This window comes from Neophocaena asiaeorientalis, unplaced genomic scaffold, assembly GCF_003031525.2.
Source record: "Neophocaena asiaeorientalis asiaeorientalis breed wild unplaced genomic scaffold, Neophocaena_asiaeorientalis_V1.1 scaffold542, whole genome shotgun sequence".
In the NCBI taxonomy this organism is placed as follows: domain Eukaryota; kingdom Metazoa; phylum Chordata; class Mammalia; order Artiodactyla; family Phocoenidae; genus Neophocaena; species Neophocaena asiaeorientalis.
The window spans coordinates 120,415-138,929 of record NW_020172681.1 but is presented as its reverse complement, the minus strand read 5'-3'; the positions used below and the strand labels follow the sequence as shown (position 1 = coordinate 138,929).

Sequence of the window (18,515 nt, the reverse complement as noted above, 5' to 3'; positions counted from 1 at the left end):
TATTTCAATTATTGGGGGGGGGGGGCTGGTATTAAATTTGCATAAATTAAATGCATGTATGAGGTGATCCCATTATATGTAAGTCCATTTATTTAGCCTCCACTTTAAAATCACTATTTGGCCTTATCTCTCTTTCTTTGCTCAGGCCAGCAGCAATGAGCCAAATGCAGGGAGAAGAGTCCCTTGACTTGAAGAGAAGACGGATTCACCAGTGTGACTTTGCGGGATGCAGCAAAGTGTACACCAAAAGCTCTCACCTGAAAGCCCACCGAAGAATCCATACAGGTCTGCCCACCTCCACTCTACCCCCAACACACAAACACACACACACACACACACAGTCTCTGAGAGACAGGAAGAGAAGAAAGTCTTGAAACAAAGGTTGATCTAGTTATACTCATGGGCACAGGTTCCATTCATGGCTTTTACCCCTATGTCTTGTTTCTACTCTACGGTAGCTTTCATGAAACCAGCCTAAGAAAACACTAAACCTGGTGTCTTCTGAATAGTTATCATTCCCATTGAGCACCTGTAGGTCTTTCTAATTGGGAAGTCATAACATTTATAAGAAGATTAAGGCAGATAAGACTCCCTCCCTTGCTACCAGAGCCACACAAGTTTTATTAAGTATTGAAAAGTACAGTGAAATTAAAGCAGGCTTTTGGAGCTCAGCATCATTTACCAACCTATAACATATCTTTGTTCTCATTAGAAATGAAAGGTGGACATTAGAAAGAATAAGTAAAGCAGACCTGGGGGCTGAGGGGGGTGCTGAGGGAGTGAGCAAATTGCCCCATCTGAAGGAGAACTATCACTCAACTCCAAATAAGTATTACCAAATCTCCCAAATTAAAACGAATCATGATTTTTTTTTTTTTTTGTGGTATGTGGGCCTCTCAATGTTGTGGTCTCTCCCGTTGTGGAGCACAGGCTCCGGACACGCAGGGTCAGCGGCCATGGCTCATGGGCCCAGCCGCTCCGTGACATGTGGGATCTTCCCGGACCGGGGCACGAACCCGCGTCCCCTGCATCGGCAGGCAGACTCTCAAGCACTGCACCACCAGGGAAGCCCAAGAATCATGATTTTTATGTGAAACATCCTAGATTTTGAATGTTGTCATGTAATTAAACAAATTTTATAACACCATAGATTCAAAGAAACCTGCCTATGGGCCAGAAATAGCTTTTTAGTCATCAGTTTGTACCCTCTCCTTGAAGACTTCTCATCCCCAATCATCTCCAGCTCAGAAGTGAGATTTGGACACCCTGGACTAGGAAGGGGGCCTCTTTTCTTGTAAACATATACTGTATTAGAGTTTGTATAGAACCCAACCTTGGTATGCAACCTGGGTATACTTTTTTTCTATTACTGATATTCCACAGGTTCTTTGGAACTGAGACAGCTGAAGAAATGCCTGCTTTATTGCACTCTAAAGATTGGGGTTCATTGCAAGGTGTTCCAGAGAGTGATATCCTTGTCTCTGGTAGATATTCTCAGCAGAGAGCCATGAGGTTCTAGCTTATCTGGATACCACCTCTAGTATGCAATGCAGCCCTTCATCTGCTTTGAGCTTACAATCATGCAAAGCAGAAAGTACAGATACAACAATTTCCATTTAACATACAGTTAAGCCCCAGTTTTTAATAACAGCATCACCCATTCACTCAGGCTCAAAATTAATGATTGATTCTTAACATTCTCTGTGCCCCCAGTTATGTGTTTCTAAACTTCTATTATTTCTTTCTTCAAATAGCTCATTTATTGAGGATGTAAACATAATAGCCAAGAGCATGCACTGTGAAACTACACTGCCTGAATTTGACATCCCAGTCTATCACTCATTAGCTGGAAGTTACTTCACCTTTCTTTGCCTCAGTTTCCTTATCTGGGAATATTAATAGTTTAAACACTTAGAATACTGTCTGACATATAGTAAACTCTCAATATATGTGAGCTATTATTTGTATCCTTTCAATTCCAGTCTCACTTCCACACAGTTAGGCTTTTTGCCTTAATTTATTCTTTTTCTCCTCCAACTTTATAGTTGAAAATTGTTCATATTCAAGATGTAAAAATGGGTGATTTGATATGTATACATTCTGAAATATTCATCACAAACAAACTGATTATCCCATCCATCACCTCACAAAGTTACGTTGTGTGTATGTGTGTGTGTTTCATGAGAGCACCTAAGATACACCCTCTTAGCAAATTTCAAGTATACAATATTGTTAACTACAGTCACATTGTTGTACATTAGACTTCTAGGACTTATTTATCTTGCAGAACTGAAATTTGTACCCACCATTCCTCTTCCCGTTGGTAACCACTAGTTTATTCTCTATATCTGTGATTCTCTTTCTGTTTTGTTATATTTATTCATTTGTTTTCTTCTTTTAGATTCTACATGTAAGTGAAAACTTATACTTGTCTTTCTCTGTCTGACTTATTTCACTAAGCATAATACTGTCCAGGTCCATCTACTTTGTTTCATATGGCAAGATTTTAATTTTTTTATGGCTGAGTAATATTCCACTGTGTGTGTGTGTATTTGTGTGTGTGTGGTGTGTGTGTGTGTGTACCACATCTTTTTTTATTGACGTATAGTTGATTTACAATATTATATCATTTTCAGGTATAAAGCATAGTGATTTAGTATTTTTGCAGATTATACTCTATTATAAATTATTACAAGATAAAGGCTATAATTTTCTGTGCTATACAATATATCCTTGTTGCTTATCTATTTTATACATAGTAGTTTATATTTCTTCATCTCATTCTCCTAATTTACCCCTTCCCCACTTCCTTTTCTGCTTTGGTAACCACAAGTTTGTGTTCTACACGTGTGAGTCTGTTTCTATTTTGCATATACACTCATTTATATTATTTTTAGATTCCACATGTAAGTGATATCATAAAATATTTGTCTTTCTCTGTTTGACTTATTTCACTAAACATAATACTCGTTAGGGCCGTCCAAGCTGCTGCAAATTTCATTCTTTTTTATGCCTAGTAATATTTCATTGAGTATATATATACACTTCTCTATCCATTCTTCTGTGGATGGACACTTAAGTTGCTTCCATATTTTGGTTATTGTAAATAATGCTGCTATGAACGTTGGGGTGCTATTCCAACGTTGAAAATACTAGTCTTTTCAAACTAGCATTTTCATTTTCTTCAGATATATACCCAGAAGTGGAATTGCTTGGATCATATGGTAGTTCTATTTATGTTTTTTCAGAAACCTCCATATTGTTTTCCATAATGGTTACACCAATTTACATTCCCACCAAAGGTGTACTAGGATTTGTTTTTCTCCACATTTTATCCAACATTTGTTATTTGCAGACATTTTGATATTAGCCATTCTGAAGGGTATGAGGTGATACCTCTTATTCAGTAGGTTGCCTTTTCATTTTGTAGATGGTTTCCTTGGCTGTGCAAAAGCTGCTAAGTTTAATTAGGTCCCATCTATTTATTTTTGTTTTGTTTCCTTTGCCTGGGGAGACAGATCCAAAAAAAATATTGCTACAAATTGTGTCAAAGAGTGTCCCCCATATGCTTTCTTCTAGACATTTTATGGTTTATGGTATTAAATTTAGGTCTTTAATATATTTTGATTTTATTTTTTATATGGTTTTAGAAAATGCTTTATTTCATTCTTTTATATGTAGCTGTCCAGTTTTCCCAGCACCACTTACTGAAGAGACTGTCTTTTCCTCATTGTACATTTTTGTGCCTTTTGTCACAGATTAATTGGCTATATGTATATGGGTTAATTTCTGGGCTCTCTGTTCTGTTCCACTGATATATGTGTCTGTTTTTGTGCCAGTACCAATCTGTTTGGATTACTGTAGCTTTGTAGTATAGTCTAAAGTCAGGGAGCATGACACTTTCAGTTTCATTCTTTTTTTCTGATGATTGCTTTTGCTATTCAGAGTCTTTTGTGGTTCCATATAAATTTTAGGATTACTAGTTCTAGATCGGTGAAAAATGTCATGGGTATTTGGATAGGGATTGCATTAAATCTGTAGATTGCTTTGGGTGGTATGGATATTTTAACAATATTAATTCTTCAAATCCAAGAACATGGAATATATTTCCATTTTTTGTATTATTTTCAAATTTCTTTATCAATGTTTTATAGTTTTAGAGTAGAGGTCTTTCATCTCCTTGGTTAAGTTTATTCCTAGGTATTTTATTCTTTTTGATGTGATTATAAATGGGATGGTTTCCTTAATTTATATTTCTTCTAGTTCATTATTAGTGTATAGAAAATCTACAGATTTCTGTATATTAATCTTGTATCCTGTAACTTTACTGAAATCATTTATCAGTTCTAATAGCTTTTTGGTATAAACCTCAGGTTTTCTATGTCATCTGCAAATAGTGACAGTTTTACTTCCTCCCTTCCAATTTGGATGCCTTTTACTTCTTTTTCTTGTTTAACTTCTCTAACATGAATTTCCAATACTATGTTGAGAAAAAGTGGCAATAATGGGCATCCTAGTCTTGTTCTTTGTATTAGAGCAGGGGTCCCCACCCCCGGGCCACTGACTGGTACTGGTCTGTGGCCTGTTAGGAACCAAACTGCACAGCAGGAGGCGAGCAGTGGGCAAGCGAGTGAAGCTTCATCTGTATTTACAGCTGCTCCCCATCACTTGCATTACTGCCTGAGCTCCTTCTCCTGTCATATCAGTGGTGGCCTTAGAGTCTCATAAGAGCACGAACCCTACTGTGAACTGTGCATACAAGGGCACATAAAAAAAAAACCCTATCAATGAGTGGCAAGTGAAAACAAGCTCAGGGCTCCTACTGATTCTGCATTATGGTGAGCTGCATAATTATTTCATTATATATTACAATGTTATAATAATAGAAATAAAGTGCACAATAAATGTAATGCACTTGAATCATCCCGAAACCATCTCCACCACCCCAGTCCATGGAAAAGTTGTCTTCCATGAAACTGGTCCCTGGTGCCAAAAAGGTTGGGGACCACTGTATTAGAGAAAAAGGTTTTATCTTTTCATCATTGAGTATGATGTTAACTGTAGGCTTGCCTTTATTATGGTGAGGTATATTCCCTCTATGCTCACTTTTTGAGAGTTTTTATTATAAACATGCTGAATTTTGTCAAGTGCTTCTTCAGTGCTTATTGAGATTATCTCATGATTTTTATTCTTCTTTTTGTTAATCTGTTTTGATTGATTTGCAAATATTGAACCATTCTTGCAACCCTGGAATAAGTCCCACTAAACCATAGATCCTTTTTTGTACTTTTGGATTCCGTTTGCTAATATTTTGTTCAGGATTTTTACATCTATATTCATCAGAGATATTGGTGCATAATTTTGATTTTATAGTTTCTTTTTCTGGTTTTGGTATCAGGGTAATGGTGGCCTCGTATAATGAATTTGAGAATACTCCATCCTCTATAATTTCTTTGTATGGTTTGAGAAGAATAGGTATTAACTCTTCTTTATTTTTTAAAAATTTATTGTACTTATTTTATTGTTGGCTGCATTGGGTCTTCATTGATTGTGTGAGGGCTTTCTCTAATTGCAGCGAGCAGGAGCTACTCTTCATTGTGGTGCACGGGTTCTCATTGCAGTGGCTTCCTTGTTGCAGAGCATGGGCTCTAGGCACATGGGCTTCAGTAGTTGCAGCACATGGGCTTAGGAGTTGTGGCTCACAGGCTCTAGAGTGCAGGCTGAGTAGTTGTGATGCATGGGCTTAGTTGCTCTGTGGCATGTGGGATCTTCCCGGACCAGGGTTTGAACCTATGCCCCCTATGTTGGCAGGCAGATTCTTAACCACTGCACCACCAGGGAAACTCTAACTCTTCTTTAAATGTTTGGTAGAATTTCCCTTTGAATTCAACAGACCTTGAAATTTTGTTTGCTGGGAAATTTTTTTGTTTTTTTGGTAACAAATTTAATTTCACTACTAGTGATCATTCTGACTAGGTTGTCTATTGCTTTCTAGTTCAGTTTTGGAAGGTTGTATGTTTCTAGAAATTTGTCCATTTCTTCTAGGTTTTCCATTTTGTTGACATATAACTATTGATAATTTTCTTTTAATTTTTTTATCTCTGTGTAATTCATTGTTATTTCCTCCTCTTTCATTTGTTTTCTTTATTTGTATCCTCTCTCTTTTCTTTTTGATGAGCCTGCATAAAGATTGATCAATTTTGTTTATCTTCTCAAAAAAACTAGGTCTTAGTTTCATTGACCATTTCTATTGTTTTGTTTTTGTTTGATCTCCATGTTATTTATTTCCTCGCTGATCTTTATGATTTCCTTTCTTCTGCTGACTTTGGGCTTTCTTTGTTCATCTTTTTCCAATTCTTTTAGATGGAAGTTTAGATTGTTTATTTGAGATTTTTCTTGTTTCTTCTGGTAGGCCTGTATTGACAAAACTTCCCTCTTAGAACTGCTTTTGCTGCATCCCATAGATTTTGGAAACTTGTGTTTCCATTTTCATCTACCTGGAGGTATTTTCTGATTTCCTCCTTGATTTCTTCATTGAACCATTGGTTTTTGTAGAAGCCTGTTGTTTGGTCTCCATGTGTTCGTGCTTTTCCCATTTTTCTTCTTGTAATTGATTTCTAGTTTTATACCATTGTTGTTGGGAAAAAGTACATGATATTATTTCTATCCTCTTAAATTTATTGAGGCTTCTTTTGTGGCCTAGCACGTGATCTATCCGGGAGAATGTTCCATGTGCACTTGAAAAAAATGTATATTTTGCTGTTTTGTGATCGTCCTATAGATATCTATTAAGTCCAACTGGACTATTGTGTCATTTACGACCACTGTTGCCTTATTGATTTTCTGTACAAATGGTCTGTCAATTGCTATAAGTAGAGTGTTAAAGTCCCCTACTATTATTGAATTATTGTCATTTTGCTTTATGTATTTAGGTGCTCCCATATTGGGTTCTTATATGTTAACAAAATATCATCTTCTTGTATTGATTCCTTTATCATTATATAATGCCTTTGTTTGTCTTTGGTTGTGGCCTTTGTTTTAAAGTCTATTTTGTCTTTGAGTATTGTTACCTCTACTTTCATATTTATTTCATTTGTATGAAATATCTTTTTCCAACCCCTCAGTTTCCTTCTGTGTGTGTGTTTAACTCTGAAGTGAGTCTCTTGTAAGTAACATACACATGGGTCTTGTTTTGGTATTCAGTCACCATATTTTTTTATTGGAGCATTTAGTCCATTGACATCTGAAGTAGTTATTGATAGGTATGTACTTATTCCCATCTTATTACTTGTTTTCTGATTGTTTTTGTAGTTCTTCTCTGTTCATTTCTTCTTCTGTTTTTCTTCCCTTGTGGTTTGATGATTTTTTTAAAAGTAGTATTATTGTATTCCCTTATTTTTATTTTTTGGGTCTCTACATAGGTTTCTGATTTGTGGTTAGCATGGGGGTCATATATGTTGATCTATAACTATATCTACTCTTTTAAACTCATAGTCGTTTAAGTTCAAACACATTCTAAAAAATCTGCATTTTATACTTCCCTCCCCAATGTTTTGGTTTTTTTGACATCATATTTTACATCTTCATGTTTATCTCTTAACTGTTTATGTAGTTATAGTTGCTTTTATAATATGTTGTCTTTTTAATCTTTGTACTGGCTTACTTAATTGGTTGATCTTTAATCCTTACTATATATTTGCCTTTCCTGGTGGGATTTTCCCTTTACCATAGATTCTTACTTCTTTTCCACTTAGAGAAGACCCTTTAACATCTCTTTTATGGTAGGATTAGTATTGATGAACTCTTTTAGTTTTTTCTTTTCTGAGAAGTTCTTTATCTCTCTGATTCTGAATGATAATCTTGCTGGGTAGAGTATCATAGTTTGCAGGGGTTTTTTTCCCTTTCAACCCTTTGAATATATTATACCATTTTCTTCTTGCTTACAAAGTTTCTGCAGAGAAATTAGCTGATAATCTTATGGATGTTCCCTTGTATATGACTTTGTTTTTCTATTGATTCCTGTATAATTCTGTCTTTAACTTTTGTTATTTGTAAAAATATGGTATGTCTTGGTGTAGATCTGTTTGGGTTAATCTAGTTTGGTACCCTCTGTGCTTCCTGTACTTGTATATCTGTTTCCATCTTTAAGTTTGGGAAGTTTTCAGCCATAATTTACTCAAATACATCTTCAATCCCCTTCTCTCTCTCTCTTCTTCTGAGACCCCTATAATGTGAACGTTGGTATGTTTAATGTTATCCCAGATATCTTATACTGCTTTTATTTTTAAATTTGTTTTTCTTTTTGCTGTTCTGATTGGGTGATTTCCAGTATTCTACCTTCCATATCACTTATATGTTCTTATGCATCACTTAATTTGCTATTCATTCCTTCTAGTGTGTTTTTTATTTCACTTATTTAATTCTTCATTTCTTAATGGGGCTTTTTAAATGTTTTCTACTTGTTAAAATTTTTACTGTGTTCATCTATAGTCTTCCCTAATTTACTTAACATTTTTGTTACCAATGCTTTGAATTCTTTATTTGTCAAATTGTTTATTTCTGTTTCATTATTCATTTTCTTCAGGTATATTCTCTTGCTCTTTTGATTGAGAGCAGTTCCTCTGCCTTTTCATTTTGCTTAAATTTCTCTGTCTCTATTAATTTAGGTGAAACAGTTACCTATTACTTTCTTGAAGGGTTGTTCTTATGTGGGAGTGCCCTGTACAGAATGTGTGTGCCCAATGCCTTTGCTTGGAGAGCTGGATTTGATGTGGATACAAGTCATTTCTTTCCCCAGGGTGTGCTGGCAGCTATCACTTTGGTGGGGTTGGAGATGGAGAAGCTAGAGATGGAGCTGGGTGTGAGGTGGAACTTCCCCTCTGCTCAGTAGCCATCATGACCCTATCAGAGTTGGGGTCTAATCCCATGTTGCTGGAGCAGAAACCCTGAGGGTCAGGCCTGAGCTGTCTCTGTTTAAGTGTGTGTTTTCCCTTCTCCCAGGATTGGGGTCCTTGCCCCAGAGTGGCAGAGTGCTGAAGCAATGTGACTCTGTGCAAGCTCTAGACTCATGTCAGCTACAGACAGAGGATGAAGCTATCTCCATTTCACTGCCTGTGGAGGCACCCACAATTGTTTTCCTTGCTTGGCTCAGACACAGCATTGGATGGAAGTCCCTTTTGTCCCTCACAGCTGATTTAGTCCTTAGCTTCTGCTGCACCCACCCAGTTGTGGAATCATAATGCAGGGCAGGTGGGAGTCCTGTGGGGATTCTCAGCATATACAGGCCATGAGCTGTGGTAGAGTGGCCACTGTCAGAGTTTTGGGCTACATCTGATGCACTGATTGAGTAAGCACTAACAATAGCTACCACCACTCTACCCAGGCTCTCCTCTGGGAATCAGTATCCTCTGCATTCTACAGCCAAGTCTTCTTCCTGGTCATGGCAACCCTAGATCCAGTGTGGCACTGTGGCAAGAAGTGAGCAGGCCAAAGCATTTGCTGGGCTCAGGCTGGAATGCATGCAGAGAAGGCCATGGAAATCTAGCAATCATTAGATCAGTCTTCTCTCCATCCTGCCTCAGAGGCAAGCCAACATACACACGTGCTTATCACTAGTGAAGTCCAGGCTTCCCACAGCCCTCCTGTTAGTCCAATCATTCCTCCAACCAACCAAGTGAGCTCATCTCTCCCGCTCAGGGGTCCAGGACTTGGGTGCCCAATCTGTGGCTCTCATGGCTCATTTCCAAGGGCTGGTGTCTGCCTGTGCATTCTCCTCTTCCTTCTGAGGCCCCTCCCAGGGGCACAGATCCTGACCCAATCACTTTTCTTTCCTTCCTACCACATTACATGTGGATCTTTCTAACAGCCTTAACCAAGGCTGTATACGAGTATACATGTATACGAGTCTTTCTGCCAGTTTTCAGCTAGCTTTCTGTGTGACTTGTTCCATGTATAGTTGAATTTTTGCTGTGTTCATGGGGAAGATGAGCTCGATGTCCTCTTACTCCTCCATCTTGATCAATCCCCCTCTTGCTGCATTTAGAATTCTCTCTTTGTGTTTAATTTTTGCCATTTTCATTATGAAATGTCTTGGTATGGGTCTGTTTGCATTCATCTCGTTTAGGACTCTCTGTGCTTTCTGCACCTGGATATCTGTTTCCTTCTTCACATTTGGGAAGTTTTCAGCTGCAATTTCATCAAATTCATTTTTGACACTTTCTCTCTCTTTTCCCCTTCTGGAATCCCTATAATGTGAATGTTAGAACATTTGATATTGTCTCAAAGGTCCCTTAAACTACCTTAATTTTTAAAATTGTTTTTCTTTTTGCTGTCCTGATTGGGTGATATCCATTATTCTACCTTGCAGATCACTTATGCATTTTTCTGTATCACCTAGTCTTCTGTTATTTTTTTCTAGTGAATTTTTAATTTCAGTTATTATATTCTTCAGTCCTGACTGTTTTTTAAAATATTTTCTAGTTTCTAGTGAAATTCTAAAGTGTTCAACTGTTCTTTTTGCAAGTTCTTTTAGCATTTTATTAGTAATGCTTTGAACACTACTTCTGATAATTTATTATTATTATTTTTTAAATAAAGCAGTGTGTACATGTCAATCCCAAACTCCTTAAATATCCCTCCCTGCTACCTTTCCCCCTTGACAACCAAAAATTCATTCTCTAAATCTGTGAGTCTGTTCCTGTTTTGTAAATAAGTTCATTTGTATCATTTTTTTTATTCTGCATATAAGTGATGTAATATAATATTTGTCTTTCTCTGACTTACTTCACTTAGTGTGATAATCTCCAGGTCTATCCATGTTGCTGCATTATTTTGTTATTTGTAATGGCTGAGTAATATTCCATTGCTTATATGTACCACATCTTCTTTATCCAGTCCTCTTTTGAAAGACATTTAGGTTGCTTCCATGTCATAGCTATTGTAAATACTGCTTCAATGAATATTGGGGTGCATGTATCTTTTTGAATTATGGTATTCTCTGGGTATATGTCCAGGAGTGGGATTGCTGGGTCATATGGTAGTTTTATTTTTATTTATTTATTTTTGCAGTACGTGGGCCTCTCACTGTTGTGGCCTCTCCCGCTGTGGAGCACAGGCTCTGGATGCACAGGCTCAGAGGCCATGGCTCATGGGCCCAGCCGCTCCACGGCACACGGGATCCTCCCGGACCGGGGCACGAACCCGTGTCCCCTGCATTGGCAGGCGGACTCCCAACCACTGCGCCACCAGGGAAGCCCTATTTTTAGTTTTTTAAGGAATCTCTGTACTGTTCTCATAGTGGCTGTACCAATTTACATTCCCACCAACAGTGTAGGAGGCTTATATTTTCTCCACATCTTCTCCAGCATTTATTGTTTGTAGATTTTTTGATGATGGCCATTCTGAATGGTGTGAGTTGATACCTCATTATAGTTTTGATTTGCATTTCTCTAATAATTACTGATGTTGAGCATCTTTTTTAATGTGCATTTTGGCCATTTGTATGTCTTCTTTAGAGAAATGTCTATTTAGATATTCTGCCCATTTTTTGTTTGGGTTATTTGTTTTTTTGATATTGAGCTCTATGACCTGTTTGTATATTTTGGAGATTAATCTCTTGTCAGTTGTTTCATTTGCAAAATTTTTCTCCCATTCTGTGGGTTGTCTTTTCTCATTTATTATTTGTAGACCTTTTGATGATGGCCATTCTGACTGGTGTGAGGCAATACTTCATTGTAGTTTTGACTTGCATTTCTCTAACAATTAGCAATGTTGAGCATCTTATCATGTACTTTTTGGCCATCTGTAGGCCTTCTTTAGAGAAATGTCTATTTAGATATTCTGCCCATTTTTTGTTTGGGTTATTTGTTTTTTTGATATTGAGCTCTATGACCTGTTTGTATATTTTGGAGATTAATCTCTTGTCAGTTGTTTCATTTGCAAAATTTTTCTCCCATTCTGTGGGTTGTCTTTTCAGTTTTTTTTTTGTTTCCTTTGCTATGCAAAAGTTTTATGTTAAATTAGATCCCATTTGTTTATTTTTCTTTTTATTTTCATTACTCTAAGAGGTAGATGAAAAAAGGTCATGCAGCAATTTATGTCGAAGAGTGTTCTGCCTAAGTTTTCCTCTAAGACTTTTATAGTGTCCAGCCTTTCATTCAGGTCTTTAATCCATTTTGAGTTTATTTTTCTGTATGGTGTTATGGAGTGTTCTAATTTCATTCTTTTACATGTAGCTGTCCAGTTTTCCCAGCACCATTTATTGAAGAGACTGTCTTTTCTTCATTGTTTTTTCTTGCCTCCTTTGTTATAGATTAGGTGACCATAGGTTCATGGGTTTATCTCTTGGCTTTATATCCTATTCCCTTGATCTATAATACTGTTTTTGCACCAATACCATACTGTCGTGATTACTGTAGCTTTGTAGTATAGTCTGAAGACAGGGAGCTGGATTCCTCCAGATCTGTTTTTCTTTCTCAAGATTGCTTTGGCTATTTGTGCTCTTTTGTGTTTCCATACAAACTGTAAACTTTTTTGTTCTAATTCTGTGAAAAATGCCCTTGGTAATTTACAAGGAATTGCACTGAATCTGTAAATTGCTTTGAGTAGTACAGTCATTTTAACAATATTGACTCTTCCAATCCAAGAATATCTTATATATCTCCATCTGTTTGTGCCATCTTTGATTTCTTTCATCAGTATCTTATAGTTTTCTGAGGACAGGTCTTTTGTCTCCTTAGGTAGGTTTATTCCTAGGTATTTTATTCTTTTTGCTGTAATGGTAAATGGGATTGTTTTCTTAATTTCTCTTTTTGATCTTTCATTGTTAATGTATAAGGATGCAAGAGATTTTTGTGTATCAATTTTGTAACCTGCAACTTTACCAAATTCATTGATTAGCTCTAGAAGTTTTCTGGTGGCATCTTTAGGATTTTCCATGTATAGTATCATGTCATCTGCAAACAGTGACATTTTTACTTCTTTTCCAGTTTGGATTCCTTCTATTTATTTTTCTTCTCTGATTTCCATGGCTAGGACTTCCAAAACTATGATGAATAATAATGGTGAGAGTGGACATCCTTGTCTTGTTCTTGGTCTTAGAGGAAATGCTTTCAGCTTTTCACCATTGAGAATGATGTTTGCTATGGGTTTGTCACATATGGCCTTTATTATGTTGAGATAGGTTCCCTCTATGCTCACTTTCTGGAGAGTTTTTATCATAAATCGTTGTTGAATTTTGTCAAAAGCTTTTTCTGAATCTATTGAGATGATCATATGGGTTTTATTCATCAGTTTGTTAATGTGGTGTATCACATTGATTGTTTTGCATATATTGAAGAATCCTTGCATCTCTGGGATAAATCCCACTTGATCAGGATGTATGATTCATTTAATGTGTTGTTGGATTCTGTTTGCTTGTATTTTTTTGAGGATCTTTGTGTCTATGTTCATCAGTGATACTGGCCTGTAATTTTCTTTTTTTGTGATATCTTTGTCTGGTTTTGGTATCAGGGTAATATTGGCCTGATAGAATGAGCTGGGGAATGTTCCTTCCTCTGCAATTTTTGGAAGAGTTTGGGAAGGATAAGTGTTTCTTCTCTAAATGTTTGATAGAATTCACCTGTGAAGCCATCTGGTCCTGGACATTGGTTTGTTGGAATATTTTTAATCACAGTTTCAATTTCATTACTTGTGATTGGTCTGTTCATACTTCCTATTTCTTCCTGGTTCAGTCTTGGAAGGTTTTACCTTTCTAAGAATTTGTCCATTTCTTTCAGGTTGTCCATTTTATAGACATATAGTTGCTTGTAGTAGTATGTTATGATCCTTCGTATTTCCGTGGTGCCAGTAACGTCTCCCTTTTTATTTCCAATTTTATTGATTTAAATTATCTCCCTTTTTTCTTGGTGAGTCTGGATAAAATTTTTTCAATTTTGTTTATATTCTCAAAGAACTAGCTTTTAGTTTCATTGATCTTTGCTATTTTATTTCTATTTCATTTATTTCTGCTCTGATCTTTATGATTTCTTTCCTTCTAAGTTTGAGTTTCGTTTATTCTTCTTTCTCTAATTGCTTTAGGTGTAAGGTCAGATTGTTTATTTGTGATTTTTCTCGTTTCTTGAGGTAGGGTTGTATTGCTATTAACTTCCTTCTTAAACTGCTTTTGCTGCATCACATAGGTTTTGGGTCATCATGTTTCCATTGTCATTTGTTTCCAGGTATTTTTTGATTTCCTCTTTGATTTCTTCAGTGATCCATTGGTTATTTAGTAGCATATTGTTTAGCCTCCATGTGTTTGTGGTTTTTAAAGTTTTTTTTCTGTAATTGATTTTTAATCTCATATCATTGTGGTTGGAAAAGATGTTTGGTATAATTTCAATTTTCTTAAATTTACCAAGACTTCATTTGTGACCCAAGGTGTGGTCTATTCTGCAGAATGTTCCACATGCACTTGAGAAGAAAGTGTATTCTGCTGCTTTAGGATGAAATGTCCTATAAATATCAATTAAGTCTATCTGGTCTAATGTGTCATTTAAGGCATGCGTTTCCTGATTAATTTTCTGTCTGCATAATCTGTCCATTGGTGTAAGTAGGGTGTTAAAGCCCCCCACTATTATTGTGTTACTGTTGATTTCCCTTTTTATGGTTGTTAGTATTTGCTTTATGTATTGATATTCTGCTATGTTGGGTGCATAAATATATACAAATATTATATCTTCTCCTTGGATTGATCCCTTAATCATTATGTAGTGTCCTTCCTTGTCTCTTGCAACAGCCTCTTTTTAAAGTCTATTTTGTCTGATATGGGTATTGCTACCCCAGCTTTCTTTTGGTTTCCATTTGCCTGGAATATTTTTTCATCCCCTCACTTTCAGTCTATATATGTCACTAGGTCTGATGTGGGTCTCTTGTAGATAGCATACATATAACTCTTGTTTTTGTATCCATTCAGCCAGTCTATGTCTCTTGGTTGGAGCATTTAATTTATTTACATTTGAGGTAATTATCAATATGTATGTTCCTATTGCCATTTTCCTAATTGTTTTGGGTTTGTTTTTGTAGGCCTTTTTTCTTCCTTTCCTCTTTTGTTCTGTTCTCTTGTCTTTCTTGCCTAGAGAAGTTCCTTTAGCAATTGTTGTATAGTGCTTTGGTGGTGCTGAATCCTCTTAGCTTTTGCTTGTCTGTAATGCTTTTGATTTCTCCATCGAATGTGAATGAGAGCCTTGCTTGTTAGAGTATTCTTGGTTGTAGGTTTTTTAAACAAATGCCATAAAGAAAGAAAAAGAAAGACATCATAAATTATAAAGGGATCAATACAAGAACACAATATTACACTTGTTAAATTTATGCACCCTATATTGGAGCACCTAAATATATAAAATAAATACTAAAGGACATAAAGGGAGAAAGGGATAGTAATACAACCATAGTAGGGGCCTTTAATAACCACTGACATCAATGGAAATATCATTTAGACAGAAAATTCAATAAGGCACCAGAGGTCCTAAATGACACAGTAGACCAGTTGAACTTAATTTATATCTACAAGACACAATATCCAAAAAACAAAACTAAGCAAAACATCAAAATACACATTCTTTTCAAGTGTGCATGGAATGTTCTCTAAGGTAGACCATATACTAGGTAACAAAACAAGCCTCATAAATTTAAGAGGATGGAGATAATTTCAAGCATCTTTATGACAACAGCAGTGTGAATCTAGAAATTAAACACAGAAAGAAAAACAGAAACAGAACAAACATGAGGAAAATAAACATGCTACTAAAATAACCAATGGGTCAAAGATGAAATCAAAGAAGAAATCAGAAAATACCTAAAGACAAACAAAAATGAAAACACAACCTTACAAAAGTTATGGGATGCAGCAGAAGCAGTTCTAAGAGGCAAGTTCATAGCAATACAGGACCTCCTCAAGAAACAGGAATAATCAAATAAACAACCTAACCTACAACCTAAAAGAATTTCAAAAAAGAAGAACAAACAAAACCAATGGTCAGCAGAAGGAACGAAATAATGAAGACTGGAGGGTAAATAAATAAAATAGATTTTTTTAAATAACAGAAAAGGTCAATAAAACCAAGAGCTATTTTGGGGGGGGGGGTTGTTTGTTTTTTAAGATAAACAAAATCAACAAATTCTAGACAGGCTCACCAAGAAGAAAAGAGAGAGGACCCAAATACATAAAATAAGGAATAAAAGAGGAGAAATATCTGATAACACAGACATAAAAAACATTATAAGAAAATACTATGAAAAGTTATGTACCAAAAAGGTGGACAACCTGGAGGAAATGAACAAGTTTCTAGAAACATACAGCTTGCCAAGAGTGATTCAAAAAGAAACAGATAATATGAATAGACTAATCACTAAAAGTGGAATAGAATTTGTAATTTTAAAAACTCCCTTCAAACAAAAGTTGGGGAACAGAGGACTTCACTGGGGAATTCTATCAAACATACAAAGAAGAGATTATATCTATCCCTCTAAAACCATTCCAAAAAAATTTAAGAGGATGGAACACTCCCAAATTCATTCTATGAAGCCACCCTCACCCTGATACCAAAACCAGACACTACAAAAAAGAAAAAGAAAATTACAGGCCAATGTCTTTGATGAATATTCAGGCAAAAGTCCTTAACAAAATACTAGCAAACCAAATACAACAGTGCCTAAAAAGGATCATGCACCATAATCATTCCAGATGATTCAACATTTGCAAATCAATCAGTGTGATACCCCACATTAACAAAAGGAAAGACAAAAAACACATGATCATATCAATAAAGGCAGAGAAAGCATGTGACAAAATTCAACATCCATTCATGATAAAAACTCACAAAAGTGGGTATAGGGAGAATGTTTCTCAACATATTAAAAACCATTTATAACAAACTCACAGCCAATGCAATACTCAATGGTGAAAAGCTGAAAGCCTTCAATCTAAATTCAGGAATAAGACAAGGACGCTGACTCTCACCAATTCTATCCAACATAGTTTTGGAATTTCTAGCCACCACAATCGGACAAGAAAAGGAAATAAAAAGTATCTAACTTGGAAGAGAAGAGGTAAAACTCTCACTATTTGCAGATGAAATGATCGTCTATATATAGAGAGAACCCTATAGTCTCCACACAAAATCTATTAGAACTAACAAAAGAATTAAGAAAGTTAGCAGGAGACAAGATTAATATACAGAAATCTGTTGCATTTCTTTACACTAACAATAAAGAATACCATTTAAAGTCACATCAAAAATCTTTAAGAATAATCTAAACCTAGGAGGTGAAAACTATAAAACATTCATAAAGGAAATTGAAGAGGATTCAAAGAAATGGAAATATAACCCATGCTCTTAGATTAGAAGAATTAATATTGTTAAAATGGCCATACTACCCAAAGCAATCTACAAATTTAATTCAATCTTTCTCAAAGTACCCATGTGACATTTTTCACAGAACTAGAGAAAATAATCCTAAAATTTGTATGGAACTACAGAAAAACAGAATTGGCACAGTAATCCTGAGGAAAATGAATAGAGCTGGAGGTATAGCCCTTCCAGAATTCAGACTATACTAAAAAGCTACAGGAATCCAAACATTTTGGTATTGGCACAAAAACAGACATATAGCTCAGTGGAACAGAATAGAGAGCCCAGCAATACACCCACACACCTATGGTCAATTAATCTATGACAAAGGAGGCAAGAACGTACAATGGAGAAAAGACAGTCTCTTCAACAAGTGGTGTTGGGAAAGTTGGACAGTTTAATGTAAATCAATGAAATTAGAACACTGCCTCCCACCATATACAAAAATAAACTCAAAATGGTTTAAAGACCTAAATATAAGACATGACACCATACAACTCCTAGGGGAGAACATAGGGAAAACATTCTTGGACATAAATCATAGGAACATTTTCTTACATCAGTCTCCCAATGCAAGAGGGAAAAAAGCAAAAATAAGTTGGACCTAATAAAACTTAAACTCTTTTGCACAGCAATGAAAATCATAAAGAAAATGAAAAGACAACCTATGGAATTGAAGAAAATATTTGCAAATGATGCAACCAACAATGGGTTAATTTCCAAAATACACAAACAGTTCATATAACTCAATATTAAAAGAACAAACAACTCAATCAAGAAATAGGCAGAAGACTTAAACAGACATTTCTCCAAAGAAGACATACAGTTGGACATGAGGGACATGAAAAGATGCTCAACATTGCTAATTATTAGAGGAAATGCAAATCAAAACCACAATGAGGTACCATCTCACACTAGTCAAAATGGCTATCATCAAAATCTACAAATAGTAAATGTTGGAGAGGGTGTGGAGAAAAGGGAACCCTCGTATATTGTTCGTGGGAATGTAAATTGGTGCAGCCACTGTTGAAAACAGTATGGAGATTCCTTTAAAAACTAAAAGTATGGGCTTCCCTGGTGGCGCAGTGGTTGAGAGTCTACCTGCCGATGCAGGGGACACTAATTCGA

At 35.9% G+C, this 18,515-nt stretch overlaps 1 protein-coding gene across 3 annotated transcripts in view; it reads left to right on the top strand.

Moving 5' to 3' along the window:
• KLF8 (KLF transcription factor 8) overlaps positions 1–18,515 on the top strand; it is a 63,733-nt gene that overhangs the window by 37,137 nt on the left and 8,081 nt on the right. For 2 of the 3 annotated variants that reach the window (XM_024739783.1, XM_024739782.1), the window contains exon 4: positions 146–285. In XM_024739783.1, the coding sequence (XP_024595551.1) occupies positions 146–285 (140 nt within the window). Of the gene's footprint in view, positions 1–145; positions 286–1,150; positions 1,192–18,515 lie in introns of those variants that run through there. The other variant, XM_024739784.1, reaches the window with a different exon arrangement.